This window comes from Nematolebias whitei, chromosome 3 (assembly GCF_014905685.2).
Source record: "Nematolebias whitei isolate Nwh7 chromosome 3, NemWhi1, whole genome shotgun sequence".
Taxonomy (NCBI): Eukaryota; Metazoa; Chordata; class Actinopteri; order Cyprinodontiformes; family Rivulidae; genus Nematolebias; species Nematolebias whitei.
The window spans coordinates 27,370,775-27,394,917 of NC_056500.1; the positions used below are offsets into that span (position 1 = coordinate 27,370,775).

The 24,143-nt window shown below is 40.7% G+C and overlaps 2 protein-coding genes across 2 annotated transcripts in view; one reads left to right on the top strand and one right to left on the bottom strand.

Moving 5' to 3' along the window:
* slc44a5b (solute carrier family 44 member 5b) overlaps nucleotides 1-11,123 on the top strand; it is a 25,615-nt gene extending 14,492 nt beyond the window's left edge. Inside the window, exons 7-22 of the mRNA XM_037674270.1 lie at nucleotides 492-552; nucleotides 633-756; nucleotides 2,054-2,137; nucleotides 2,631-2,743; nucleotides 2,885-3,016; nucleotides 3,214-3,313; nucleotides 3,389-3,481; nucleotides 3,608-3,695; nucleotides 4,039-4,301; nucleotides 4,816-4,910; nucleotides 5,010-5,113; nucleotides 5,218-5,291; nucleotides 5,567-5,637; nucleotides 6,000-6,088; nucleotides 10,665-10,749; nucleotides 11,008-11,123. Coding sequence (XP_037530198.1) covers nucleotides 492-552; nucleotides 633-756; nucleotides 2,054-2,137; nucleotides 2,631-2,743; nucleotides 2,885-3,016; nucleotides 3,214-3,313; nucleotides 3,389-3,481; nucleotides 3,608-3,695; nucleotides 4,039-4,301; nucleotides 4,816-4,910; nucleotides 5,010-5,113; nucleotides 5,218-5,291; nucleotides 5,567-5,637; nucleotides 6,000-6,088; nucleotides 10,665-10,749; nucleotides 11,008-11,123 — 1,692 coding nt within the window. The remainder of the gene's footprint in view (nucleotides 1-491; nucleotides 553-632; nucleotides 757-2,053; nucleotides 2,138-2,630; nucleotides 2,744-2,884; nucleotides 3,017-3,213; nucleotides 3,314-3,388; nucleotides 3,482-3,607; nucleotides 3,696-4,038; nucleotides 4,302-4,815; nucleotides 4,911-5,009; nucleotides 5,114-5,217; nucleotides 5,292-5,566; nucleotides 5,638-5,999; nucleotides 6,089-10,664; nucleotides 10,750-11,007) is intronic.
* A 10,089-nt stretch (nucleotides 11,124-21,212) lies between these two features.
* LOC119407918 (LIM/homeobox protein Lhx8-like) overlaps nucleotides 21,213-24,143 on the bottom strand; it is a 5,124-nt gene continuing 2,193 nt past the window's right edge. The window contains exons 6-8 of the mRNA XM_037674749.1: nucleotides 23,417-23,512; nucleotides 23,078-23,267; nucleotides 21,213-21,308 (exon numbers count right to left, since the gene is read on the bottom strand). Coding sequence (XP_037530677.1) covers nucleotides 21,232-21,308; nucleotides 23,078-23,267; nucleotides 23,417-23,512 — 363 coding nt within the window. The 3' untranslated portion in view covers nucleotides 21,213-21,231. The remainder of the gene's footprint in view (nucleotides 21,309-23,077; nucleotides 23,268-23,416; nucleotides 23,513-24,143) is intronic.

Consider the following 24,143-nt stretch of genomic DNA (forward strand, 5'->3'; position numbering starts at 1 on the left):
TATATATATATTGGAAATTTGATCAATTTTAAGTCCACAGCCAAAGTTATAAAGAGCTTATTTATGCGTGCTTAGAGAAACAAGTAGAAGTGAGTTAACATCATTAATGCACACGTAATCTGTGTTCTGATGGCTGGCATCAGCTCAGCGCTAATGACGTTAGCATGATGCTGTGCAAGATTCAAAGTGAAGTGTTGTGTGGGAGCAAGTTGCAGCTCAGTCACTGGTTGAAGTGAATCATAGTTGTTGATTTTTTTCCATAATGTGATATTAAACTGAATTTTACCGAACTGTCCAGTGTGTCCTTCAGGTGTTGTTAGCATTTGCATTTGTATTCATTATTATTACTAATATAATTATTATTACTACTACTATTGTTATTATTATTACTATTATTATATACATGTCAGATTTAGAAAAAACTTTGTTTGATATGTGAATGGTCAATAGTTTTCAGACGTTTGCAGATTGTTTCTTCCGTTCCCTTTCAGACAGTTGCAGACGTCATCCGTGATGAAGACTGCCCCTCCATGATTGTGCCGAGCAGACTGTGTAAGCACAAAATTAACAACATTTACTATGTTTTTCCAGGCGAGTAAGTGCACCCAAAAAATCTTTACAATGCGTTTTAGTCCTTCAGCGGTGCTTCCCCGATTTCAACACAAGAGATGGAATTTTACGCGTCGCCAATCAGACCACCTTTAAAGATGGAGACAATAACAAAAGAAGTGTCAACGACCTCAGCGATGCCGCCAAGTAAGACGTGCTTCCAAGCAGCCTGGCTTTTTGCCTCAATTTTTATCTCATTCATAAAACATTAAGAGAAGTCGCGTACATGCTGTAGGTACGGTTTGAAACTATCTGTAGACATGCTAGCTCTCCTACAAAAGTCTGGACATTTTTATTGCAATTATAGTTAGACTTGGACTTTTGAGGTTGTAGCTCCAAATGTTTTCTGAAAAACATCGCACCTCAAAACAGAAGTAGTTCTGAAATTAATTTCTGTTCAAGTCAGCCATTTGACTTTTAAGATACTTTGAAGCTTCAATATCATTATTTTTCTCCCTAAAAACACAAGCAGTCTAGGTTGTGCTTTCTCTGTATTTCTTACAAGCAGCATTTGATTCAGTACACCTGGAAATCCAGAGTGTGTTTTACAGCTTGGACATGTGCAGGGTCAGGTGGATCTGGTGCTTCAGGGGCTGGTCAATATGTGTTGGGCATGTAGGGTTGTACATAAATAGTAATATGTGCAAATCGTAAGTGCATGGATGCAAAGTAATCTGTATCAATTAGTATAAAACATCAACTGTTGGATGTAGGTACGACGCTAATGCTGCTAAAGTAACTGTTAGAAGTCTAATCATCTTTGTTGATCCACACCTACAATTTATCACTTGTATCAATAATTGAAAGTTAGAATATATAAAGGTAAATATTTGTGACCTGCTGTTTGTAAATCATTCTCTACTTTTAGCCTAAAACATTGAAAGGAATGTGGTGCCCCCTAGTGGTCCATAAATCTACTATGATTATTGATGATCAACTTTTTAGTCACTTTTCGGGACCAAAATCAAACTTTGTTAAATCTGTTTTCAGAACTTGTAATTCTGATTTCATCCCATAGTGGCATGATGTTTTTATTATGCCTACTTTGTCTGTATTGTAAACATTTATTTAAATTAATTCTCAATCTTGTGAACTGGTGTAGAGTTAACGGTGTTGGGACTCTTGGTTTGAGGGTTTTTAGGACAGTTTAAGTGTAGCAGTTTTTACTGTCGAGCAGTTTTGCACACATTAGTTGTTAATAAATTTAATCTTTCAGTGAAACAACTGATGTTTTAATACTAACTAGTGTTTGGATTTCAAAATTTGACTTTTACTTTATAAAGCTGTCCAGCGTTTGTCTCTATAATGTAGTAATGGTCCTCACAAAGATGGGTTCATGATGTGTTGTATCCATTTTATTGAGCCAAACATTTGATGCTCCTTTTTGCCTTAATAAATCTTTATTTATTGTTTCGTCCCTCCCTTTTTTCCTGTCTCATCACAGAAGTGTCTCTAGTCTGCTGAATGCCAAAGAAGTTGGCATGAAGATCTTTGAGGATTTTGCAAACTCCTGGATATGGATCCTTGTGTAAGCATGGCTGTGTGGATTATGGCTATTTTTATAATTAGAGTCTTAGCATGAAATATGTGCTGCTCCTGTGGGTACAGAAATGTATCTGATCCATCAGTGAAGAAAACAAAAACAAGGATATAATAATTATTTTGTTCATGTTTGGATACAAATTGTTTCTATATATCCTGGTTTGACCTATTAAACACTGGTTTGTTTTAGTAAGTAAGCTCATACCGTATTTTTCGGACTATAAGGTGCACCGGATTATAAAGCGCATTAAGTGACACTAAAATGTTTTGACAGATTTTTGAGTGCCGTGTACCACAAAATCCATTTGAGGTCAGTAAGCACAACCAGAATTAATACGTAAGGTGCACTGGATTATAAAGCTCACTGTCGATTTTTGAGAAAATTAAAGGATTTTAAGTGCCTTATAGTCTGAAAAAATGGTATTTAAGAGTTGTTCGCTCTCTTGCTCATGTAGTGAGATGTTTCCTTGTTGTTGCAGAGGTCTGTCCATAACTATGGTGCTCAGTCTGCTCTTCATCCTTTTGCTGCGCTACATTGCTGGTTTGATAGTGTGGCTCGTCATTATCGGCGTTGTCTCTGCTGTTGGCTACGGTGAGTGCACACAAACCTGCTCACCTCACCAGTGGCTACCTCTCATGCACATGTTGGATATGGGACTTGCTTGACAGTTTTTCTTTGAGCGGTTCTGCTCTGATAAACAGTCATCATTGTTCTGTCCTCTGCTTCTCTCAGGTGTCTGGCACTGTTACTGGGAGTACACCACTCTGAGCAAGAAGCCAAACTCCAACGTCTCCATCTCTGAAATTGGCTTCCAAAGAGATCTCAGCATTTATCTTGGGAACAGTCAGACGTGGCTCATCTTCAGTACGTTGTCATCGACCACCGCCCTTCATATGAACACCGTTTTATATTACCTTCAGCTTTTAAAAGATGTCTGTGGGTTGTGCCTAATTTTTAGTCCTCACTCTGCTAGTTCACATCCGTCACTGCCTGTGTTTGTTCTCACAGAATAAACGTGATAATGAAAAGTAATAACTACCTTTTTCTTTTTTGTTTTGCAGTAATCTTTCTCTGTGTGGTGGAGGCCGTCATTGTGGTTCTGATGATGTTTTTAGCAACGAGGCTAAGCATCGCTATTACACTACTGAAGGAGGGAAGCAGGTTAGTGTGGGTCAAACGTCTATTCATTTCTTGCATATTTGACCTTTTCAAGCGTATGTTTCGTCCTTTTTCTAGGGCCATCAGTCACATCATGTCCACACTCTTCTACCCTCTCATCACCTTTCTACTTCTGGCCATCTGTGTGTCTTACTCTGCTGTCACAGCAGTGTATCCTTCTTGCTCATGAGATGCTGATGTTGAGTTGTGATGCTCTCTGCAGTCTATGCTAGTTGTGCCAAAGATCAGATTGTGGCATTATACCCTTTGTTCTGGCCTTAACTAGTGTGCACTCAGCTTCTTGGCATCTTCAGGTAAGGCGGTCTACAAGGTGATGCCCGCTGATGATCAGTGCATGTATGCAAACCTCACATGCAGTCCAAAGGTTAGCCTCACACTATTTCAGGCACAATAACATGCTTGTCTTTGTGAAATATGGGTGTTAAGATTGAACTGTACTGTTTAGATTTAAATATATATATGTGTATTTAAATATGAAATGTATCTTCTCTTGCTTATTAGTACAAGATGTATCATTGTAAATAAATTGCAGTTAGTGGTCAGCAGGGTTTATTTAAGCTGATGTGTGCATCTAAAATAATTTGTATACAACAAGGTCACACAGTAATTATGATCTCATGGCATTTTTTTAACCAAAGCAAGTTTCACACAGGAGTAATGACAGAAACTAAAGAAAAATAGTCACGGTCTCTTTTTGCTTCTTTCAGACCTTCAGTCAAACCAATGTTACCAAAGTTTGTCCCGGAGCTCAGTGTCTGTTTGCTTTCTACGGTGGGGAGAGTGTGTACCACCACTACATCCTAGTCCTCCATCTGTGTAACCTGTTTGTGGTCCTGTGGCTGGTCAATTTTATCTTCGCGTTGGGCCAGTGCACCCTGGCAGGGGCCTTCGCCTCCTACTACTGGGCCCTGAAGAAGCCAAAGGACATCCCTCCCTGCCCCCTGTACTCCTCATTCAGCAGAGCCATACGGTGAGGTTCTGACTTATTTTAATGAATTCAACATTCAGGGGGGTTGTTTCCATGGCCATTTAGAGCATGAGGAAGCTTAGGTTTTGGTGTAACAGGTTTTTAAAGTACCGTATTTTAAACGAAATGAAAACATTTTGACAGATTTTTGAGTGCCATGTATCACAAAAAATTGGTTCAAGGTCTGTAAGCATAACCAGAATTAATTCATAAAGTGCACCAGATTATAAGGCTCACTGTTGATTTTTGAGAAAATTAAAAGTGCGCCTTATAGTCTGAAAAATATGGTAAATGCCTAAATTAAAAGGTAAAATAAATAAATCAGCGATGAATAAAGATTGTCTCATAACAGAATCAAAGTAACTTCTTTAAATAAGCATCTAAACGGTTTTATACAAAGTAGAATTAGCAAAGTGATTTTCTACCAGATCGCTTTGGTTGTAAGATTTTTAAAAATCTATTATTATTTTACAAAGTTGAAAGATTAGACGTGATATTAAATTATCCTGCGTGTCAGTTATCACACAGGTTCTCTGGCGTTCGGGTCTCTGATCCTTGCTTGGGTGCAGATAGTCCGAGTTGTCCTCATGTACCTGGATCGTAAACTGATAGGTAAGTTGTGACTCTGACACACTCACGTTCTTACTTTGTCAAAATAAAAAGAAATATGATTTAAAATAAAATCTTGATGATTTTTGTTATTTTTGCCAGGTTCTCAAAATGCTGTGGCTCGATTCTTGCTTTGCTGCTTCAAGTGCTGCTTCTGGTGCCTGGAACGTTTCATCAAGTTTCTGAACAAAAATGCGTACATTATGGTGGGTTAGTCCTGCTGTACTAATGACTGTCTTGTAGGAATTAGAGATACAAGTTCATTCACCTTGAGCTGCAGTACCCAAACTAACCTTCTTTTCACCAACAGATAGCAATATATGGAAAGAACTTTTGCAAATCTTCCAAGGATGCATTTTCTCTCTTGATGAGGAACATTGTGCGGTATGACTCGTATTTATTTATCCCCATGTCCACTTAATCACAGTTTATTTGAAACAGTGATAATAAATGTTTTTAGTTGTATAAATTTGGTAAAATGTCAGATTTTGGCAGGAAATAAGCACATTTGTAAAACAATAATAAATATGACCAGAAGATGTATTTTTAAAACATAAACCAACCTCAGTATTATAGAAATAATCGTCATCTTAAACTCTCTTCAGCCTGTGTCATAGTGGATGACGGTGTATTTTGCATTTTTTCCTCCTCCTCTAAAGGGTGGCTGTGTTGGACTGTGTCACATGGTTCCTGTTGTTCATGGGGAAACTGCTCATTGCAGGAGGTGCCGGTATGTTTGTAGCGACGTGTTGTAATCTCCTTCCAAATTTTCATTCTGTTTTTGCCATTTGAAGATAAATGTTTTTGTAGAAAAGTTGTCTGCTGTAAATTTACTTTATTATTTAGTTTGAGTGCTTTGTTTAAGCATGAATCTAATTTCTTCTGTTTTAGTACGCCGCCAAAATAATTTAAAAATGCAGTTTATTACTTTCTCCAACCACTGATGCTTTGCAATTTGCTTGAGTACATTAATTAATTTCTTACTATTTTAAACATGCACAGTCATCTTTAGCAATTGTGGTTGCTTCTTTCAAACTATTTGAAAGGGTAAAACTTGTAAATAAGTACATTTTGCACCTTTTTTTTTTCCAGGTTTCCTTGCCTCTTACTTCTTTTCACGAAAACTACCTATTTTTCAAGAAGAGGTGCCAACACTTAATTACATTTGGGTCCCCCTTGTGGTAAGAAGTTCAATGAACTTTAATCTGTGAGGAACAGCAGTAGTGGAGCAGATAATCCCATATTTCATAATAGTTCAAGTAGTGACACAAGTATGAAATGTGGCACAGATACTCTTCAAAACCATCTCCTTCAGAAAAGAGCTTTGGCCACACAAAAAAAGATTGTGGGCATTTTTCAAGAAGGTGGCCAGTCACTGTCTAGCCTAAGGGTATCTAAGCATATAAATGCTTCTGAGAGAATTTTTGTCATCTTAAAAGCACATTTCATGAAGAATCTTATTTTTGTTACCATAATAATGTAATCTAATGAGCAAGATGGCATCCAAAGTGGCCACAGCAGAATTGAAATGATATTTCTGAGGCTGTTTGACATAAAGATATAACTTTTGGGTGTTTCTGTGGTTGTAGATTCCAATGAAGCCATTATTACCTTTGTCAGGCTAAAATTAGAAAGGTGATGAAACTTACAAGTTTCAAAGAGTGCATGTCTGCATACAACCAGGGCACACTGGTGGCATCACTGCTGTGTAACTCAGCATGGGGTTCTGTGTCAGCTGATGTAGCTTTACTAATACTGTGTTAGACTAGTAGTTGTTGTAGTATAGTTTATTTCAGTGTCCCAAATGCTTTCCAACAGCCCCATATCAGTTAGCTAGAAAACAGTAGTTACTGGTTATTAGATAGACATAAGTAGATAGCTGCACATGAATTGACAGGGCGTGCCAGCGCAGGAGAGCCAAGCCAAGGGTAAGGGGGGCTATACATGAAGTGCTTTATGTACTTACCTGGATGGTGTCCATATCACATGGGACTAAAGTGGCACTGGATGAATGATCAGACTAGGTGTAGATTACCCAACCTAGTTGTATCCCCTACAAGAATGTGTGCATTTGTTTAAGGTGGTAAAGGGTAGCCCCTCTGCCTTTAGCAAAAAAGGAAATGACAGATGTCAATCCAATATTGTCCAACAGGAAAACTAACTGGAGTTTGTGTTGTCTGTCAGAATGCCAAAAGAGGTGAAGGTTTGACATCACCTCCAAGTTATCATGTCCCAGAACATGATGGTTACACAGTGCAGGCAAGGAACATTCCTGCATTCAGCGAAATCCATGAAATGCCATTGATCATGGATCCAGAGTTGTTCCAGCTCCTTGCAGTCAGTCTTGCCCAAATGTCTGCATCAAATTTTTTCATTGTCACAAAAGGGGCCTGCTGTCCTCAGCAGTGATGAAGCTGGTCTTCAGAGACTGGACAAGTGCTCTCATGAGGAAGCTAACAGCTGCAGCTTTGTGCATGCCAAATACTGTATGTTGTAGAACATGGGAGCAAAACCATCATGGTGAAAGCAAATGACACAGATGTTGTCATTGTACTCAGTGCCTTCCCCATCCTTCAGAGTTTAGGGCTAGAACGGTTATGGGGGGCATTTGACCAAGGTCAGAGCCTGCATTAGCTGTGTCCAAGACTGCATTACTGTGCATGACCTGTCTCATTCTATGGGCCAGGAGAAGGTCAAAGTGTGTTATTCTTTCATGCCTTCACATGCTGTGACACTGTGTCAGTCTTTCACTACAAGGACAAGAAAACTGCCTGGCAAACATGGGACATTTGTCCAGACACCTCTCTTGTCTTCTCCAAACTGAGCCAGTATCCTCTCACAGTGGAGGATTGCGACATTGAGATCCTGGAAAAGTTTGTCATACGGATGTATGACAGGTCCAGCACTGCTGCCACTGTGGACGAGGCCAGGTTTGACATGTTTGCCAGAAAACAAAGTCCTTAAGAGGCAATTCCACCATCCAGAGCAGCCCTGCTCCAACACACCAGATGTGTTGCCTACCAGGCTAGTTATGTGTGGGCCCAGGCAATCCAGTGTCAGTCAGAAGCAGAGAGCCCTGCTGGCTATGGATGACAGAAGGTTGGTGAAGAATGGCAGGTCTTCTGGACAGCCAACTCCCCTATAGCCAGGAGTTGCCAACAGCTGGCCAAATGCAGCTGTAAATCAGGCTGCCCTGGCAGGTGCAAGTGTTACAAATTGGATCTCACATGTACAGCACTGAGTAACTGCAAAGGTGACGTCTACATCTTTTCAGGATGCTTTTTTAATATTTCATTTTTGTGTCTCATTCTTTTGTAGGCAATATGCAATTATGCAAACTACTAAGTAAAAATGTGTATTTTGTGGTGGCTGTCTTGGACACCATCTTTCTCATGGTCAGTATCACAGTAGGTATGGCCAAAGTAATATCATGTTGAATTAGGAATCAAAACCACATCTATGTCTGTTAATTCCTGAGATGGAACAAAATTATGTTTTTCTGGCAGCCATCTTGGGCGCCACCTTTTTTATGGTCCATATCACAGCATTTTTGGACTGTGACCTCTTGAATGCATTTCTTGAGGCCAAAAACCTAGGTCTGGTCTTTAGACTGTTTACTCAGCTACACATAATCTGCAATGGACAATGAACCTCAGTGTGACATGACAGCCATCTTGAAAAATGGTCACCATTTAGAATTTTTGCACAGCATTTTCCTGATAAGCAGAATCTGAATAAAGCGCTCCAAATTTTATGCTTGTGTCGCCATCTGAACGAATTCTTCAGTTATTTGCTGCACTACAGTGACTGTTTACATCTTGTGTATTCTGACTTAGACTGCTGAATGATCACACAAAATATTTTATTGTGACTCCTTACTGCACAGTTCCCCTCAACGCTTTTATTTTTACATTAGTTTAGTGACATATCATTCTATAGATCTGGTTTAATCTTAGTGCTGCAAGTAGACCCCATCTGCAAAAAGAAAATACTACTGGAGCATTTATTTGACCATAAATGTACCTTTACTGTTTGTTGAGTTATGTTGTACCTTAATGTGTTTTTCTTGTGATTTCTTATGTAGTGATGTCAGGACAGCTTTGCTGTTAGCCACACTACTAATTAATTATTCTTAAAGCTAGTTCAAGCACAAAGAATATTAATTGTTTAATTACAACAGATTCTTTCTTTTTCGAGTTAAATTAATGCCATGTGACCGAGATAACTGTGAGTGGATTGTTTAATCAGTGACATGAGACAACATTTTATCTTTGACCCATCAGAATAAATGTGGTCATTTATTTAACAGAATCAAAATTTAACATCAAAACATGTACACAGTAATTTGCTGATCTGTTTCTAATCAAAAAACTTGGCACGCTTTACTAACAAGACAACAGAACATTACTGATTGAGGCTGATTCACCTCTGAAGGCATCTAGGTTACTGGCAAATAGAAAAGTTAAGAGAAGACATAGATTTAAAGATTTAAAGGGAGGTTTAGATGGAAGCTATGTGTGAAACCAGAACTTTGCACCTTTCCTCCGACACCCCGCTCAGCTTTCCAGTACACTTCAGGACGTGCAGAGACTTTGTTACCTTAGATGGGGGATACCTCCGCTCCGGAACAGAAGTCCATTAGTATGATCCCTTTACAGCGTCTCTGGTTAAAGTAGCTGGGAATCTTTAGAATAAATGTGTATACTTAGTTACACCGAATAAGCTTCCTTAGAAGTGGAGCATTTACTGCTCTGGTTGAGTGCACAGCGATGCGAGCCGTGACTCCGCTAAATGGACGGACCCTTGTTTCATGGTCAAATCCATCAGCTATTGATTAAATCTGAAAGTTCCTTAGGAACTCTCAGTAAGACTCCAGTTAGAGATTCCACTCAGAAGTGGAAGACTCCTGGGAAGACTTCATAGAGGAAGACTGAAAGAAGACTCCAAGAAGACTCGAGGAAGACTGAAAGAAGACTGAATAGTCCCAGGAATTGTTGACTTTTTAAAGAGTACTCACTTCCTGTCACTTGGTATTTCCTGATTGGTTGAAACAACCAGCAGGGTGGTGGTTCTAGTGATGTCAAGAGGGTCACTAGAAGTCAAAAAGACAGCAGGAATGTTTACGAACGGTTAGTACAGACAGAGAAAAATATTTTGAAGAAGTGAGAAACTTTGCAGGTGCCATCGTCTTATTTACTGTCTGCTAGGTTTAAAAACAAGACACTTCGTTCTAATAACTCGTCTTTGTTTGTCTCTGACTTTCGACCGACATCACTGACTTCTCATTCAGACAGAAGATCAAAATGCACAATTACTTTGTAAATAGACATTTAACTTGATTTCTAAGTCTAATGAGGTTTAAAAATCATTAATACTGTTTCACAGTTGATTTAAATGAGTGGTTCACTTCAACATTTAGAAATGGTATGAACTAAACACACTTTGGATTATCAAGATATCTTAAAATAGTAATGATAATGTAAAAAGGAAGAGTGTTCTTTCAATTGATTAATTCAGGATACAATTAAATAGTCTCTTGATGAGATCATTTGTATTTCTGGATTCAAATCAATGAAATAGCAGTTCCTGTCCCCTGAAGGTCTTCAGAGACAGGTTGAGGTCGGAGGCCTGGTTCACTACACTTATCAATCTAAATTCATGTCATTTGGTGGTTATGTTGTTGCCCTACAAAATACATGGATGGCAGTAGCAGGACCTTAAAAGTATTTGCTGACTGAAACTTTTTCTTTCTTTCAGACGGTGACAGTTGGATCTTACATGATTGCAAATGGATTTTTCAATGTCTTTGGCACATGTGTGGACACACTCTTCCTGTGCTTTTGTAAGTATGTTTTATACTCGTGTTCAGTACTCTTTAAAACTTTCAAAACCAAGTAACTCCGCAGCTGATTCTCTGTCTCCCTACAAGTTTTGCTTAAAAAAAAGGCTAATAATTTGTTCATTTTTTGTTTCAACCTGTATGTTGTTTTTTTTTTTTTTTACTTATAAAATTTTGCATTGCTCTCTCCTCTTGGCTGTCGTTCCACCTCTGCTTCTCTATCGCTGCTCTGTTTACTCCTGTGCTGGACCATGGTTTAAGGTGAAGACCTGGAAAGGAATGACGGATCTTCCTCCAGGCCCTACTACGTATCTCCAGGCCTGCACAAGATCCTCCGAAAAGGAGAGGAGCGTGCCAAATCATGTGCTTCCTCCTGAGTTAGCCACAGCTGTTCTCCTGAACTTATGATTTCGACTCCATATCTGCTCTGTGTTTGTGTGGAGGTCTGGATATTTGAGAACAAGTACGCTAGGGCTAAACGACTAAACTGGATGCAACCCATCCTGGTCAACAATGACCTGAACATCAAGGGACATGCTGTTTCTTAAGGTCCCAAGCAAAGGAGACTGGGGAAAAAAAAAAGACTTCCTTCCTCTCATGAGCCAACTGAGACACTTGCCTTTTCATCTGCTATGCTTTTTAAATCACATTTCTTTTTCTTCTCTGTATTCTCTGCCTTACTGAGAGGGCACTCACCAACACACACAAAGGATGCACAAGCTGAGCGAAATGTGAGACAAGGATTTTTACCCAAACATGAGGACCTTAAATTGTACAGATGCCAATAATGGACTGTGGCCAAAGGGACGGTGAACCTCTGGGGGCTTTTTTTGTTGCACTTTGGTCTTCTGATGTAAAATGAGATTCTGTTTTCACTCTCAAGAAGAACCACGTGATTTATTTCCTCTGTGTAGCATGGTTATTTAGCTGGCTGTCAATGTTTCCTATTAGTTTTTAAAGGTTGCTTCAACCAACCTTCATTTATTTTGCTCATCGATGTACTGTAACCCAAACAGAGACTCTGTGGGAGGTCAAGACTACAGTATTCATTTTGTTATTACTGAAACTCTGAACAGAACCTGAGCATTTTCAGGAAATCTAAATGCAGCCACTAGTTTATGTGCCTAGATGTGGAAAAAAAAAAGGAATAAAATGTTCCTCCTACTCTGTGATTTTAGACCTAATACCAAGAACCTTTGCTGTAATGTTTCTAAAAGGATTTTAAAGCCATTTTTGGTATTTTTTTTTTTATCTTGGTTGCTTCAGATGTGCTGTTTTAATACTCAAATATGATACACACGTCTGTCTGGAGGTGAATTGGTGTTCTTTTTGTACAGGGGATTTTTTATGTGTGAACCCAAGAACAATGTGAATATTTGTTTTTAAATAAACATAAATGGCTCAAATATTGTCCGGAGCATTTGAGACATTTTCAAATGTTCATTTCATTTGGAAGTAGTTGATGCCTTTTATGTATATATTGTGTAACTTTAATTTTAATTTATATTTTTTTACATAGTGAGTGTTCTGGATGGTAGAGCTGCTGCCTCTCAGCGAGCAGGTCCTTGGTTCAAACCCCAGTCCAGGGGCCTTTCTGGGTGGAGTTTGCATGTTCTTTCCATGCATGCGTGGGTTTCCTCCGGGTACTCCGGTTTCCTCCCACAGACCAAAAACATGCATGTTAGGCTGATTGGTAACTCTAAATTGTCCCTAGGTGTGAGTGAGAGAGTGAATGGTTGTTTGTTTCTATGTGGCCCTGTGATGGACTTGCAACCCGTCCAGGGTGTACCCCGCCCCTCGCACAGTGATTGCTGGACATGGGCACCGGCGACCCCCGTGACCCAAAATGGAATAAACGGGTAAAGATAATGGATGGATGGATAGGGTGTTCTGGATGTGAAGGAGGGAAATTCAAGCCAACCCTACATCCTGTCCAACAGGTCGATGAGGATCTCAAAGACAAATAGTTTAAATCGGAGAAGAAGTGGAAGGGATGGCAGTCGTACTAAAACATGGTACAAGCCCACGGCTAAATCTTGTTCCAAACATGACTTGCATGCAGGTCTACCCAAGCTGGACTTTATATTGCATTCTTGTTAGTTTTTGGAAGCAATACTTAACTTCAAATGTAATCCTAAAGCTGCAGTTTTGAACAAGAAGAGCATCCAGTGTAAACATTAGCCAAATCTTTCATGCAGCTTTGCTCACTGTGGCAACCCCTGCAGCTGTTAGCAGCCGAAAGAACAATTTAACTCCAGATGTTGGTTAGTCTTAATGGAATAGTTTCTGTGCTGAAAGGTTTACATACACCAAATGATTGTAAATATCTTTAAATAGTAAAGAGACTGTACTGATATAGCACTTTTCTATCCGACCCAGATACTCGAGAGTTTTACAACACATTCTGTGCCCTCATTTACCTCCACACACACATTCATACAGCACTCTACTAGATCTCTACAAACAATCTGAGAATAATCAGAGCTGTAAATCACATTCATTCATACACCAATGGGACACACATCAGAGGCAGTGAGGGGTTCAGTGTCTTCTCCAGGTACACTACATGTGATTGCATAGTGAAGGAATCGAACTCCCAACTCTGATAGGAGGACGACTGCTTCTTTAACTTTTGGAGTTGCCGTTTTGAACCATCAGATGGCGCCAGTTGGTATTAGATGTGTGTGGATGGTCTCTTTCACAGTGACATTTATCACACTGTGATTCAATTTTGTTTTTGTGGTGTGTAATTATTTTATTTCTGCAAAGGTTTACATCAAAATTCTTCATTTGATTTTTTTCCCCCAAAATAATTCAAAAGGTCGTTTGTTTTTAAAATAGTTTTTACTTCTGTTAAAAATAAATTAGATGAAAAGTTTGGGTTTGAACCAGACTTGTGTTTCTCAGGAGCATTTTATGTTTCCAAACCGTGTACAGTGCACGCACTCTTTGTATTCCACATTTTGTTTTATTGTTGTTTTAAACCGCTGCTGATGTGGGTCTGTCACCCTGCTGCAGAGGACAATGCATTGAGGACAGTGAATGTCTTTTTGAGACAGCTGTGTGATCAAATCTACAGTCGTGGGGAAAAGAAAGTTTGCGGGTTTTACAAATCACAATGTAATAAAATAAATATGGTCTGCTCTTTACCGGTTTCTAAAGTGATTCAAACTTAATTTGAAACGTACTAAACACAACATATTGTGCCTTTATTTAGTGTATTAAACAAAACCAAAATGGAACTGCTGTGTGTGAAAAACTTAATCCACTTAGCTGCTTCCACAGAATATTGAAGGAATGAAACGAAAGTTATGGCTGTAACTACCATCCATCCATCCATCCATCCATTTTCTTCCGCTTATCCGGGGTCGGGTTGCGGGGGTAGCAGCTTAAGTAGGGAGGCCCAGACTTCCTTCTCCCCAGCCATTTGGGCCAGCTCCTCCAGGGGAATCCCGAGGCGTTCCCAGGCCAGCCGAGAAACATAGTCCCTCCAGCGTATCCTGGGTCTTCCTCTGGGTCTCCTCCCGGTGGGACGTGTCCGGAACACTTCACCAGGGAGGCATCCAGGAGGCATCTTAACCAGATGCCCGAGCCACCTCAACTGTCTCCTCGCGACGTGGAGAAGCAGCGGCTCTACTCTGAGTCACTCTCGGATGATCGAGCTTCTCACCCTATTTCTAAGGGAAAGCCCAGACACCCTGCGGAGAAAACTCATTTTGGCCACTTGTATCCGAGATCTTGTTCTTTCGGTCACAACCCAAAGCTCATGACCATAGATGAGGGTAGGAACGTAGATCGATCGGTAAATTGAGAGCTTCGCATTTTTACTCGGCTCTCTTCACCACGACAGACCTGTACAGCGCCCGCTTCACTGCAGATGCTGCACCTATCCGCCTATCGATCACACGTTCCATTTTTCCCTCATTCGTAAACAAGACCCCAAGATACTTGAACTCCTCCACTTGGGGCAGGACCTCCTCCCTGACCTGGAGAGGGCACTCTACCCTTTTCTGGCTCAAGACCATGACCTCGAATTTGGAGGAACTGATCTTCATCCCGGCCGCGTCGCACTCTGCTGCGAACCGCTCCAGCGAAAGCTGTAGATCACGATCTGATGAAGCCAATAGGACCACATCATCTGCAAAAAGCAAAGACGTAATCCTAAGGCCCCCAAAACAGATCCCCTCAACACCTTGGCTGCGCCTAGATATTCTGTCCTGCTCCTCCTGAATCTGAGGTTAGACTATCCGACGGACCCTCCTCTCCAGAACCCCTGAATAGACCTTATCAGAGAGGCTTAAGAGCGTGATCCCCTTGTAGTTGGAACACACTCTACGGTCCCCCTTTTTGAATAGGGGGACCACCACCCCGGTCTGCCAATCCAGGGAACTTCCCCCGATGTCCACGCAATATTGCAGAGTCGTGTAAGCCAACACAACCCTACAACATCCAGAGCCTTAAGGAACTCTGGGCGAATCTCATCCACCCCTGGGGCCCTGCCACCGAGGAGCTTTTTACCCACCTTGGTGACCTCAGCACCAGAGATTGGAGGGCCCGACCCAGAGTCCCCAGGCTCCGCTTCCTCAGTGGAAGACATGCCGGTGGGATTGAGGAGGTCTTCCCTGAGATGCTGGATGGTGGACCAGAATCGCCTCAAAGCCATGCGGAAGTCATTCTCCATGGCCTCTCTGAACTCCTCCCATGCCCAAGTTTTTGCCTCAGGGACCACCTGAGTTGCATGTCGCTTGGCCTGCCGGTACCCATCAGCTGCTTCCAGGGTCCCACAGACCAAAAAGGCCTGATAGGACTCCTTCTTCAGCCTGACAGCATCCCTCACTGCCGGTGTCCACCACCGGGTTCGAGGGTTGCTGCCACAACAGGCACCGACAACCTTGCAGCCGCAGCTCCGGTAAGCCGTCTCGACAATAGATGCACGGAACATGGCCCACTCGGATTCAATGTCCCCCACCTCCCCCGGAACATGTTCAAGTTATCCCGGAGGTGGGAGTTAAAGCTTCGTCTCACAGGAGACTCTGCCAGACGTTCCCAGCAAACTCTCACAATACGTTTGGGCCTGCCAGGTCTGACCGGCATCCTCCCCCACCATTGGAGCCAACTCACCACCATGTAGTGATCAGTAGAGAGCTCCACCCCTCTCTTCACTGAGTGTCCAAGACATGTGGCCGCAGATCAGATGAGACGACGACAAAGTCTATCATCGAACTGCGGCCTAGGGTGTCCTGGTGCCAAGAGCACATATGGACACCCTTATGCTTGAACATGTTGTTCGTTATGAACAATCCATATGCATCGGTACAAACAACCTCCCTCCGAAACGGCAGAGAGCCCAGTGGAACCCCCTTCACCATAAACACTGCATCTCTCCACTGAGCCAGTGACGCGAGGCATTGAGAAGACACCAGCAACCTCCTACATCAGTGCACTGCACAAGTCGGATCCAGCCACAGGCTGTTGAGTCAAATCTGTAGAGGGTGCAGAGACAACAGCCCCAGAGGTACCACTGTGGAGGCAGCGGTCAGCTTGCCTAACAGGCAAATGTACGCAATGAAGCGGGGTGCACGGCCAGGCAGGAAGGCGGGCAGCATCTGCAGAATCCCGCTGACACGCTGTAGCAACGGGCAATCCACCATGGTGAGGGAGTTCATCATAGTTCCCAGGAACATGACCTCCTGAGAGGGAATTATGTTGCTCTTCTGCCAGTTCACACGAAGATCCAATAGGTCTATGTGATCTATGTGATCGAGCACCATCTGTGTGTCCACAGCTGCCTGAGCTTGTGTTGGCGCACAGATCAGCCAATTGTCCAATTAGGGCAGGATCTTCAACCCCTTGACCTGCAGAGGGTACAGGGCTGCTGCCACATACCGGGTGAACACAAGGGGGGACAAAGAAAGACTGAATGGAAGAACTCTGAATTGAAAATGCTTGCCCTGAAATGCAAAGTGGAGAAACTGCCAATGGTGCTGCGCAATCGGTACATGAAAGCATGCATCCTTCAAGTCAACCAAGGTGAACCAGTCGCCTGGAGAGACTGCCTGGAGTGCAGCTCTGATGTTCAACTTGTGGAAAGGAATAGTTTTCTGTTGAATTATGCTTGTTTCAATCTAGTTTTGTGTTTTACCTGTTTGTTTGTTTGTTTTTATTAGGTTTTTTGTTGTTGTTTTTTTCTTTTCTTTGGACATGTCCTGAATCGATCAACAGAGGATGCCATCCCTTCTATGGTCCACACTGCTCTCATCCACCTGAAGCAGAAGGACTCCTACGTCCGTATGCTCTTTGTGGACTTCACGTCTGCCTTCAACACCATGATTCCCCAAACGCTGATGGACAAACTACTCACACTAGGACTAAGCCCCTCCATTTGCAACTGGGTCCTGGATTTCTTAACAAACAGACCGCAGTCTGTGAGGTTCCACAACTTCTCATCCTCCACCATAACCCTCAGCACTGGCTCCCCTCAGGGCTGTGTGTTGAGCCTCCTCCTGTTCACTCTGCTCACATATGACTGTGCACTTACTCATCCAGGCTGTCATATTGTAAAGTTTGCAGATGATACAGATGCATCACAAACAATGAGTCCAGCTACAAGCAGGAGGTAGAATACCTGCAGAGCTGGTGCAGGAAGAACAACCTTCACATCAATGTAAAGAAGATGGAGATGATTGTGGATTTCAGAAGGAGCAAACACACCTCCCCACCCTAGGAGTATCTGCAGTGGACATGGTCTCCAGCTACAAGTACTTGGGTGTGCACCTGAATGACAACCTCAGCTCAGGCAACAACACTACCAGTCTGATCAAGAAAGCTCATCAGAGATTCTACTTCCTCAGGTGGCTGAGACGAGCTGGTCTGGGAAGCTCAGTCCTCACTTCCTTCTCCAGGTGTGCAGTGGAGAGCATCCTGTGCTCCAACATCAATGTGTGGCATGGAGGCTGCACAGCTGCAGAAAGAAAAGCTTTGCAGAGAGTGGTGAAGGTTGCACAGAAGTCTGTTGGAGTCAGTCTCCCCACCATCACAGACATCTACACCTCCAGATGCAGAAAGAGGGCCACCTGCATCATGAAGGACCCCACTCACCCAGCACACACAGTTTCTGCCCCACTCCCCTCAGGCAGGAGGTTGAGGAGCATTAAGTGTAGAACCACTAGACTGAAGAACAGCTTATACCCTGAGGCTGTCAGACTCATGAATTCCTAATCAGGATAATCACTGTAAGGAGAAAAGAAAAATCACTGTAACACCACTTAAATTGGTGATATGTGACTTATCTGTGCTGCTGATTATCCATGCTGCTTATTTCTTGCTTTTATGCTGCTGTGTCCATAACCATTTGCTCACTACAGACTCATGTCTGGGCTGCTGTTTAATATACCATATTATTTTACATTATTAGTGTTTAGCGCATGTTTCTTTTTATACTTTTTTTTTTTTTTTTTACTAATTTTGGGTGTAACTGGGACCTTGAGTACACGGTTTAATTTCACCTCATGTACCACATGTGATGCAAATGACAATAAAGAACCTTGAACCTTTCAAGATTCAACATGCTTCAAGAAGATCTTTCATTTATCAGGCTCCTCTCTTGTGGAACCAACTTCCAGTTTCTGTCTGTAAGGTTGACACATTGTCCAGTTTTAAGACTGGGATTAAGACTTTCCTTTTTGATAAATCCTATAGTTAGAATTGGCTTGTCATGTTTTCTCAAGCTTAGACTACTAGAGGACAAATTGACCTCAATTCCTTAAATGAATTGTTAAAATTGAATCGTTTTTTATTATTTTATTTCTATCTTGACACGTGATTCTTGACCTGCCATTGTGTATCTGTTCCTCCTTCCTGTTCCTACCAAACCCAGCCGGTCGAAGCAAATGTCCTTGTCCTTGCAGATTGTCCTGAGCCTGGTTCTGCTAAAGGTTTCTTCCTCACAAGGAAGTTTTTCCTTTCCACTGTTGCCTTCATGCTTGCTCAAGATGAGAGTTCTGTGATGGAGTTAAATTCAAAGCAGTCTGCTCCTCAAATAAATAATGTTAAATTATTATTTTTATATATGAATATTTCTGTTCATTGCCCTCAGATGACTTATGTTGCTTGGCACTGTATAAATAAACTGAATTGGAAAAACTGAATTGAATTGAACCTTGAACTTTGAATGAATCTGACAACAACCAAACTTCATTTCAGTAGTCTTGTGCCAACTGCCCAGCACGGTGCAGGAGCGTTGATGATTTGGGCTTGTTTTGCGGGAATAGGACTCGAGCACTGTGTAGTACTTGAATATTAAAGAGTGAGTCACGGGGCATCTCTCAGACTTCTAAAGCTTGGCTGAAATGAACCAAACAGCAGCTAATCTACAGAATGACTATACAATGAAAATAATCCAGATGTTGTGATGATCCAGTCAAAGTTCAGACCTCATGCTGATTAAAATATTGTGGCTTAGGAAAGCTAGGTGCCTAGCTAACAGCTTCCCTGTTGGTTCAGTGGTACAACTGTGACTGGATGTAATCTTTATTTCCCAGCAACATCAGAATGCATCTAAACAAGCGGTGCCTTGGAAAAAAATCCAGATGACAACCAGCAGAAACGTTTGTTTTCTCAGCATGTTTCTACAGAGAGATGTCACATGGTTTATTAATTTAATGGAGAATTTGATTCCTGAAGATGAGCCTACTGGCTTTTATCTTAAAGTCCAAATACCTCAAATACACAAAATCCAGATATCAGTGTAAGTCAGTGGTTTTCAAACTGGGGTCCCCAAGCCAGTGGTTGGGGGTCCACAAAAAATAAAAAATAAATATATATATATATATATATATATATTTATTTTTTTTCTTTGTACAAGCAGTAGATGTTTAACAGCCCTTTAAAATACACTAAAATGCAGGAAATCACATCTAATTTGTTCAAAATTTTCAGGGCGAGGACCCCCAGACCCCCGGCCCGCCTGCTATTTGTTCCAGCATCTATCAGTTTACAGATTAAACCATTGCTTGGTGTGACTACTGCTGTTATGATTCTGTTCAGTTTGTGTAAAGAGTTTTGTGTAATAATTTGAAGAAGTGTCAATACATTTATTATGTTCATTATGTAAAAGTTTTAAAGTGGCTTTTGATGCTGTTAATTTACTCAAAACTGTAATTTTTGGAAGTTGAAGTTATAAAATTTGTTAATTAAGTGTGTCTTGAATGAAACACACACCATGTTTAAAAGTATAAAATTTCTGTTAACGCTATTAAAGAACAGGTCTTAAGTCTTTATGTTACACAAATACACTTTCCATTGCATTAAAGAAACAATTTGGAGAAAAAAATTAATTAATATGAGGGGGTCCCTGAACCCAAAAAGTTTGAGAACCCCTGGTTTAAGTGACTGTTTTAAGACTGATTAAATAAATGATTGACTCAAGAGCTGACCGGTCCACACCGTGTCTTTGTATTTTACTGCCATCAAACCGTTAAGTGGACTTATCCATCACTTTGATTGACTCTCATCCTGGGATCTTTCAAGTTTGACTCACACATGGGAGACTTTGTGTTTGTCAAACCTGAGAAGCTGCCCTCATGATGCCTCAGAGAGTGACAGCACCTCCAGTCTCGCACACCCTCGGCACCCGCTCCAGCTGAACACGCTGAGACACGCAACCATACAGCAAACGCACAACATCGCTGCTTGTGTGAGCGGGTGGGGGGGCAGACTCAGCGGGGCATGTTACACATGTCTCATGTTGTCATTTCTGTTAAACCAAACTTTGAGTTGTGACTCTTTCTTTACTCCCACCATGGTGGATACCTTAAACCCTACAAGGGTGGTGTGCCCTCAGCTTCCTCCTTGTGTGGAAATAAGATTCTTTTGGTCGACCACAGTCAACGAGTAGACACAAGTTAAACTTCTCTCCTGTGAAGAAGGCTCGAGCTGATACTCCAAGCTGTTCAGGATTTGAAAGTGGGCCACGCTGACATTTACGTGTCATTTTTTTCTGCGTGCATCTTCTGCTTCTTTCATAAATCCCAAGAAGTGTGCACACCGAGGTGCAAACAGACTCATGCAAGGTTTGTGAAATTAGATCTTTACTCCTGGAAACAGACTTCACATACAATAAATTAAAATGCACCATTTATACAAACAAATTCACCTTCATAATATGGATGGGGGGGGGGTGTCTATTGGGACATTAAACATTGTCACAAAGTACACAAACAAATAGGACGCATCACAACTGTGCCAGGTACACTGAAGCCTTTACACGTCAGGACTTTGAATCGTTGACGACCAGAATGAGCTTGAAACAAAAAATAAATCTGAGGATGACGTTTCAAAAAATAAATGGGGGGAGTTTCTCTTCTTTTTCTTCACTATGAAGATCAGAATAATGCAGCTGCTGGAGAAGAACAAACCCTGGGAGGTGTGATGCTGCTGTGTGTGTATGTGTGTGTGTGTGTGTGTGGGGGGGGGGGGGGGGGGGTCTCAGGCATGGGACACAGGCAGCGAGGTCATGGTGTGGGCTGGCAGCAGCGGCTGAAACATGGAGGGAGGAGAGTGTACTGCAGGTAAACAGAGGAAAAACAGTTAGACTTGACAGCATGCCAGTTTAAAAGATTAGTTTTTATTAAAGCGTCAGGAAGGAACAGCTTCGTCATGTGTTCAATCCAAAATGTGTGTGAATTTGTAAATATTGTAGTCAATTCATTCAGTGTCTCTCACACTAAAGCTAATGTTCAAAATAATAATTCTTGGTGGAAATGATAAACACGGCAAAATAAAAGTTTTGTGACGCAGATCCAGTTATTTTTCAAACATTTTAAATTAAACAGATTTGCTCTGTGTGTTTCTCTTGTTCTGTTTTTATCATCATCATCATCATCATCATCATTGTTATTATTATTATTATTATTATTATTATTATTAGTTTGTTTATTTAAGTTCTACCTAAATATTTTCAAACATAAAATAATAATTAAAACTAATTAGCAAATATTTATGAAAATAAAAGCTGCAGCAGATTACTAAATTCATCTCACTGGTGTCTATCAAACACAAATTAATTTCAATATTTTTCACCACATATATTATAGTTTGAGTAAACTGAATGTTGGTATTGCTGATAAATCTGTTGCTGCTGTTACACTTGAATTTCCCATCCGTGGGACAATAAAGTCTGTTTCTATTCTATTCTATTCATCTGTCAGGGATCTTCTCCATATTCTTTGGAGTTGAATTCAGTTGCAAACCTACTGGAACAATGTGATTCTAATGACATCAGAGGTGTGTGGACTGTCTTTGATTTTGATCCTAAGATTTGGATACTTGGACATGTTGCATCCCTGAAACCATTTCCTTGCAAGAGATATTTTGTTTTACTGGCATCTTCTGCAGCAAAAACATGTATACTTAAAAACTGAAAATCTATGGAAGCTCCAAATCAGAAACAATGAGCTGTTGTCGTACTGCACTCCTGAAAAAATTCTCCATTCAGTACGGGGGACGTTAAGAGAGTTTGACCGGACATGGACCTTTCTGGACATCCTGACGAGACTGGACCTGTAGACTGGTTTGTATTTGTTATTTCTGGTTTTCTAAATGTCTGTATTGTTGCATAGAGAGAGTGGGTGGGTTCTATTTTTTGTTGCTTGTTTTTCCAATTAAAAATAATGTACTATTGTCAACTAATTGTACATTTTAATTCACTGTACATGCTCAATAAATATATCTATACAAAAAAAAAATTGTGCATTATTTCTTCATCTTAAAATGGTATGTTTATCAGTGATAAATAAAGGTTGAATGAATGAATGAATATCTTAGTGCATCAACCTATAAAATGATATAACACACTGTTTCAAAATATGAATAGTTTAAATATGAATGGTTTTCAATTAGGTCACAAAATAATTTATGGTTTGGTTGGTTTTTTTTTTTTTTTTGTTGCTTGTTTATTTGTTTTTCTAACTAGTATTTCTTGTCTGAATAAATTGTGGGGCCAGATGTTAAGCTAATTATTTTAATCACAATACTTCAAAATAAATACATTGTATTTAAATCAGATTAGATATTTTGATGCTCATGATGGTAAAAAAGTAAATATATTCAATTTAGAAAATTTAATGCTTCATTTTTTTTATTTTCAAATGTAATTTGTGGTTTTTGAAAGTCATTGTTAAGTCAGTAATATAAAATGTGGATAAAGTAATTAAAGTGTAAAAACACAAATTTAAAATGTGTCAAAACAAACATCTAGTTTTTGGTCAGATGACGAGAAGCACTGAAAATAATAAAATAAGTCCTCATTAAAAAAAAAAATCTTTATGCTTACTGTCTATGAAGGAGTGGAGCGCAGAGAGCATTGAGCCTTCCGGGCCTCCGTAGGCTGTGTACTGCAGCTCCTCAGGGGTCGGGGTGGGCTGGGACAGGCGGCTGGGCTGCAGGGTGGTCATGGGGGTGCTGGAGGTGTGGTTGGGGCTCACGTGCTTTTTGTGGCGTGCTCGGCAGTTCTGGAACCAGACCTGCGTTATTTTCAGGACAGAACACGACTTACAGAACGTTTCAAACAGCTTGATGGAGGCTGGTTGGACAAAACAGTTGGATGTGCTGCGTGCACCCTGATGTCTCTCTGCTCCATCATGTGTTTGTGTTTGCAGACACTCACACTCACCTGTATGACTCTCCGACTGAGGCCCGTCTGCTCTGCCAGCTTCTGCAGGGTTTGAGCATCAGGGTTGTTGTCCTGAGCGAACTGAGCCTGCATCACCTGCATGTAAACAAGCAGAGGTAAACAACAGCAGGCTGCATGCGGTCATCTGGATGTGTCTGCTCAAAATCAGACGAACTGAAGGGCAATGAACGAAAAACAAACAAAAACACTGTAAGAATTTGAAATTGGATGATTTAAGGATAGTTTTGGTATAGTTCCTGCATCATCAACTGAATCAGTTCAGGTAAAAATAACAGCCAGAAAATACATTTTATGTTTTCATAAAAACTACAAATTCAAATCTGCTGAAAATCATAATGTTATTCTCCTAATAGTTCTGACAAGGATAAGTCAGGTCCTCTGGATGGACAACAGGAAGAATCTGTCCAAAGGACTTGACTTAACCTTGTTAGATTTATCTACCTGGATTACTGAGCATCAGGGTAGTTATACTTTACTAAAGCAGAATACATTATTATTAATATTATTAATCCAATTTTCAACTCAATCTTTAAAGAGATTTTTTTTTTACATTTCTTGTCTTCTAAAATGTAAAAAAAAAAATTTCCTAAAGCCTATGTAAAAAGAAAAAAATAAATACACACACAATATATATATATATATATATAAATAAAAACAAACCTGTAGCTCAGTAATCATATAGACAAATGATGCTTGCCGATCTCTT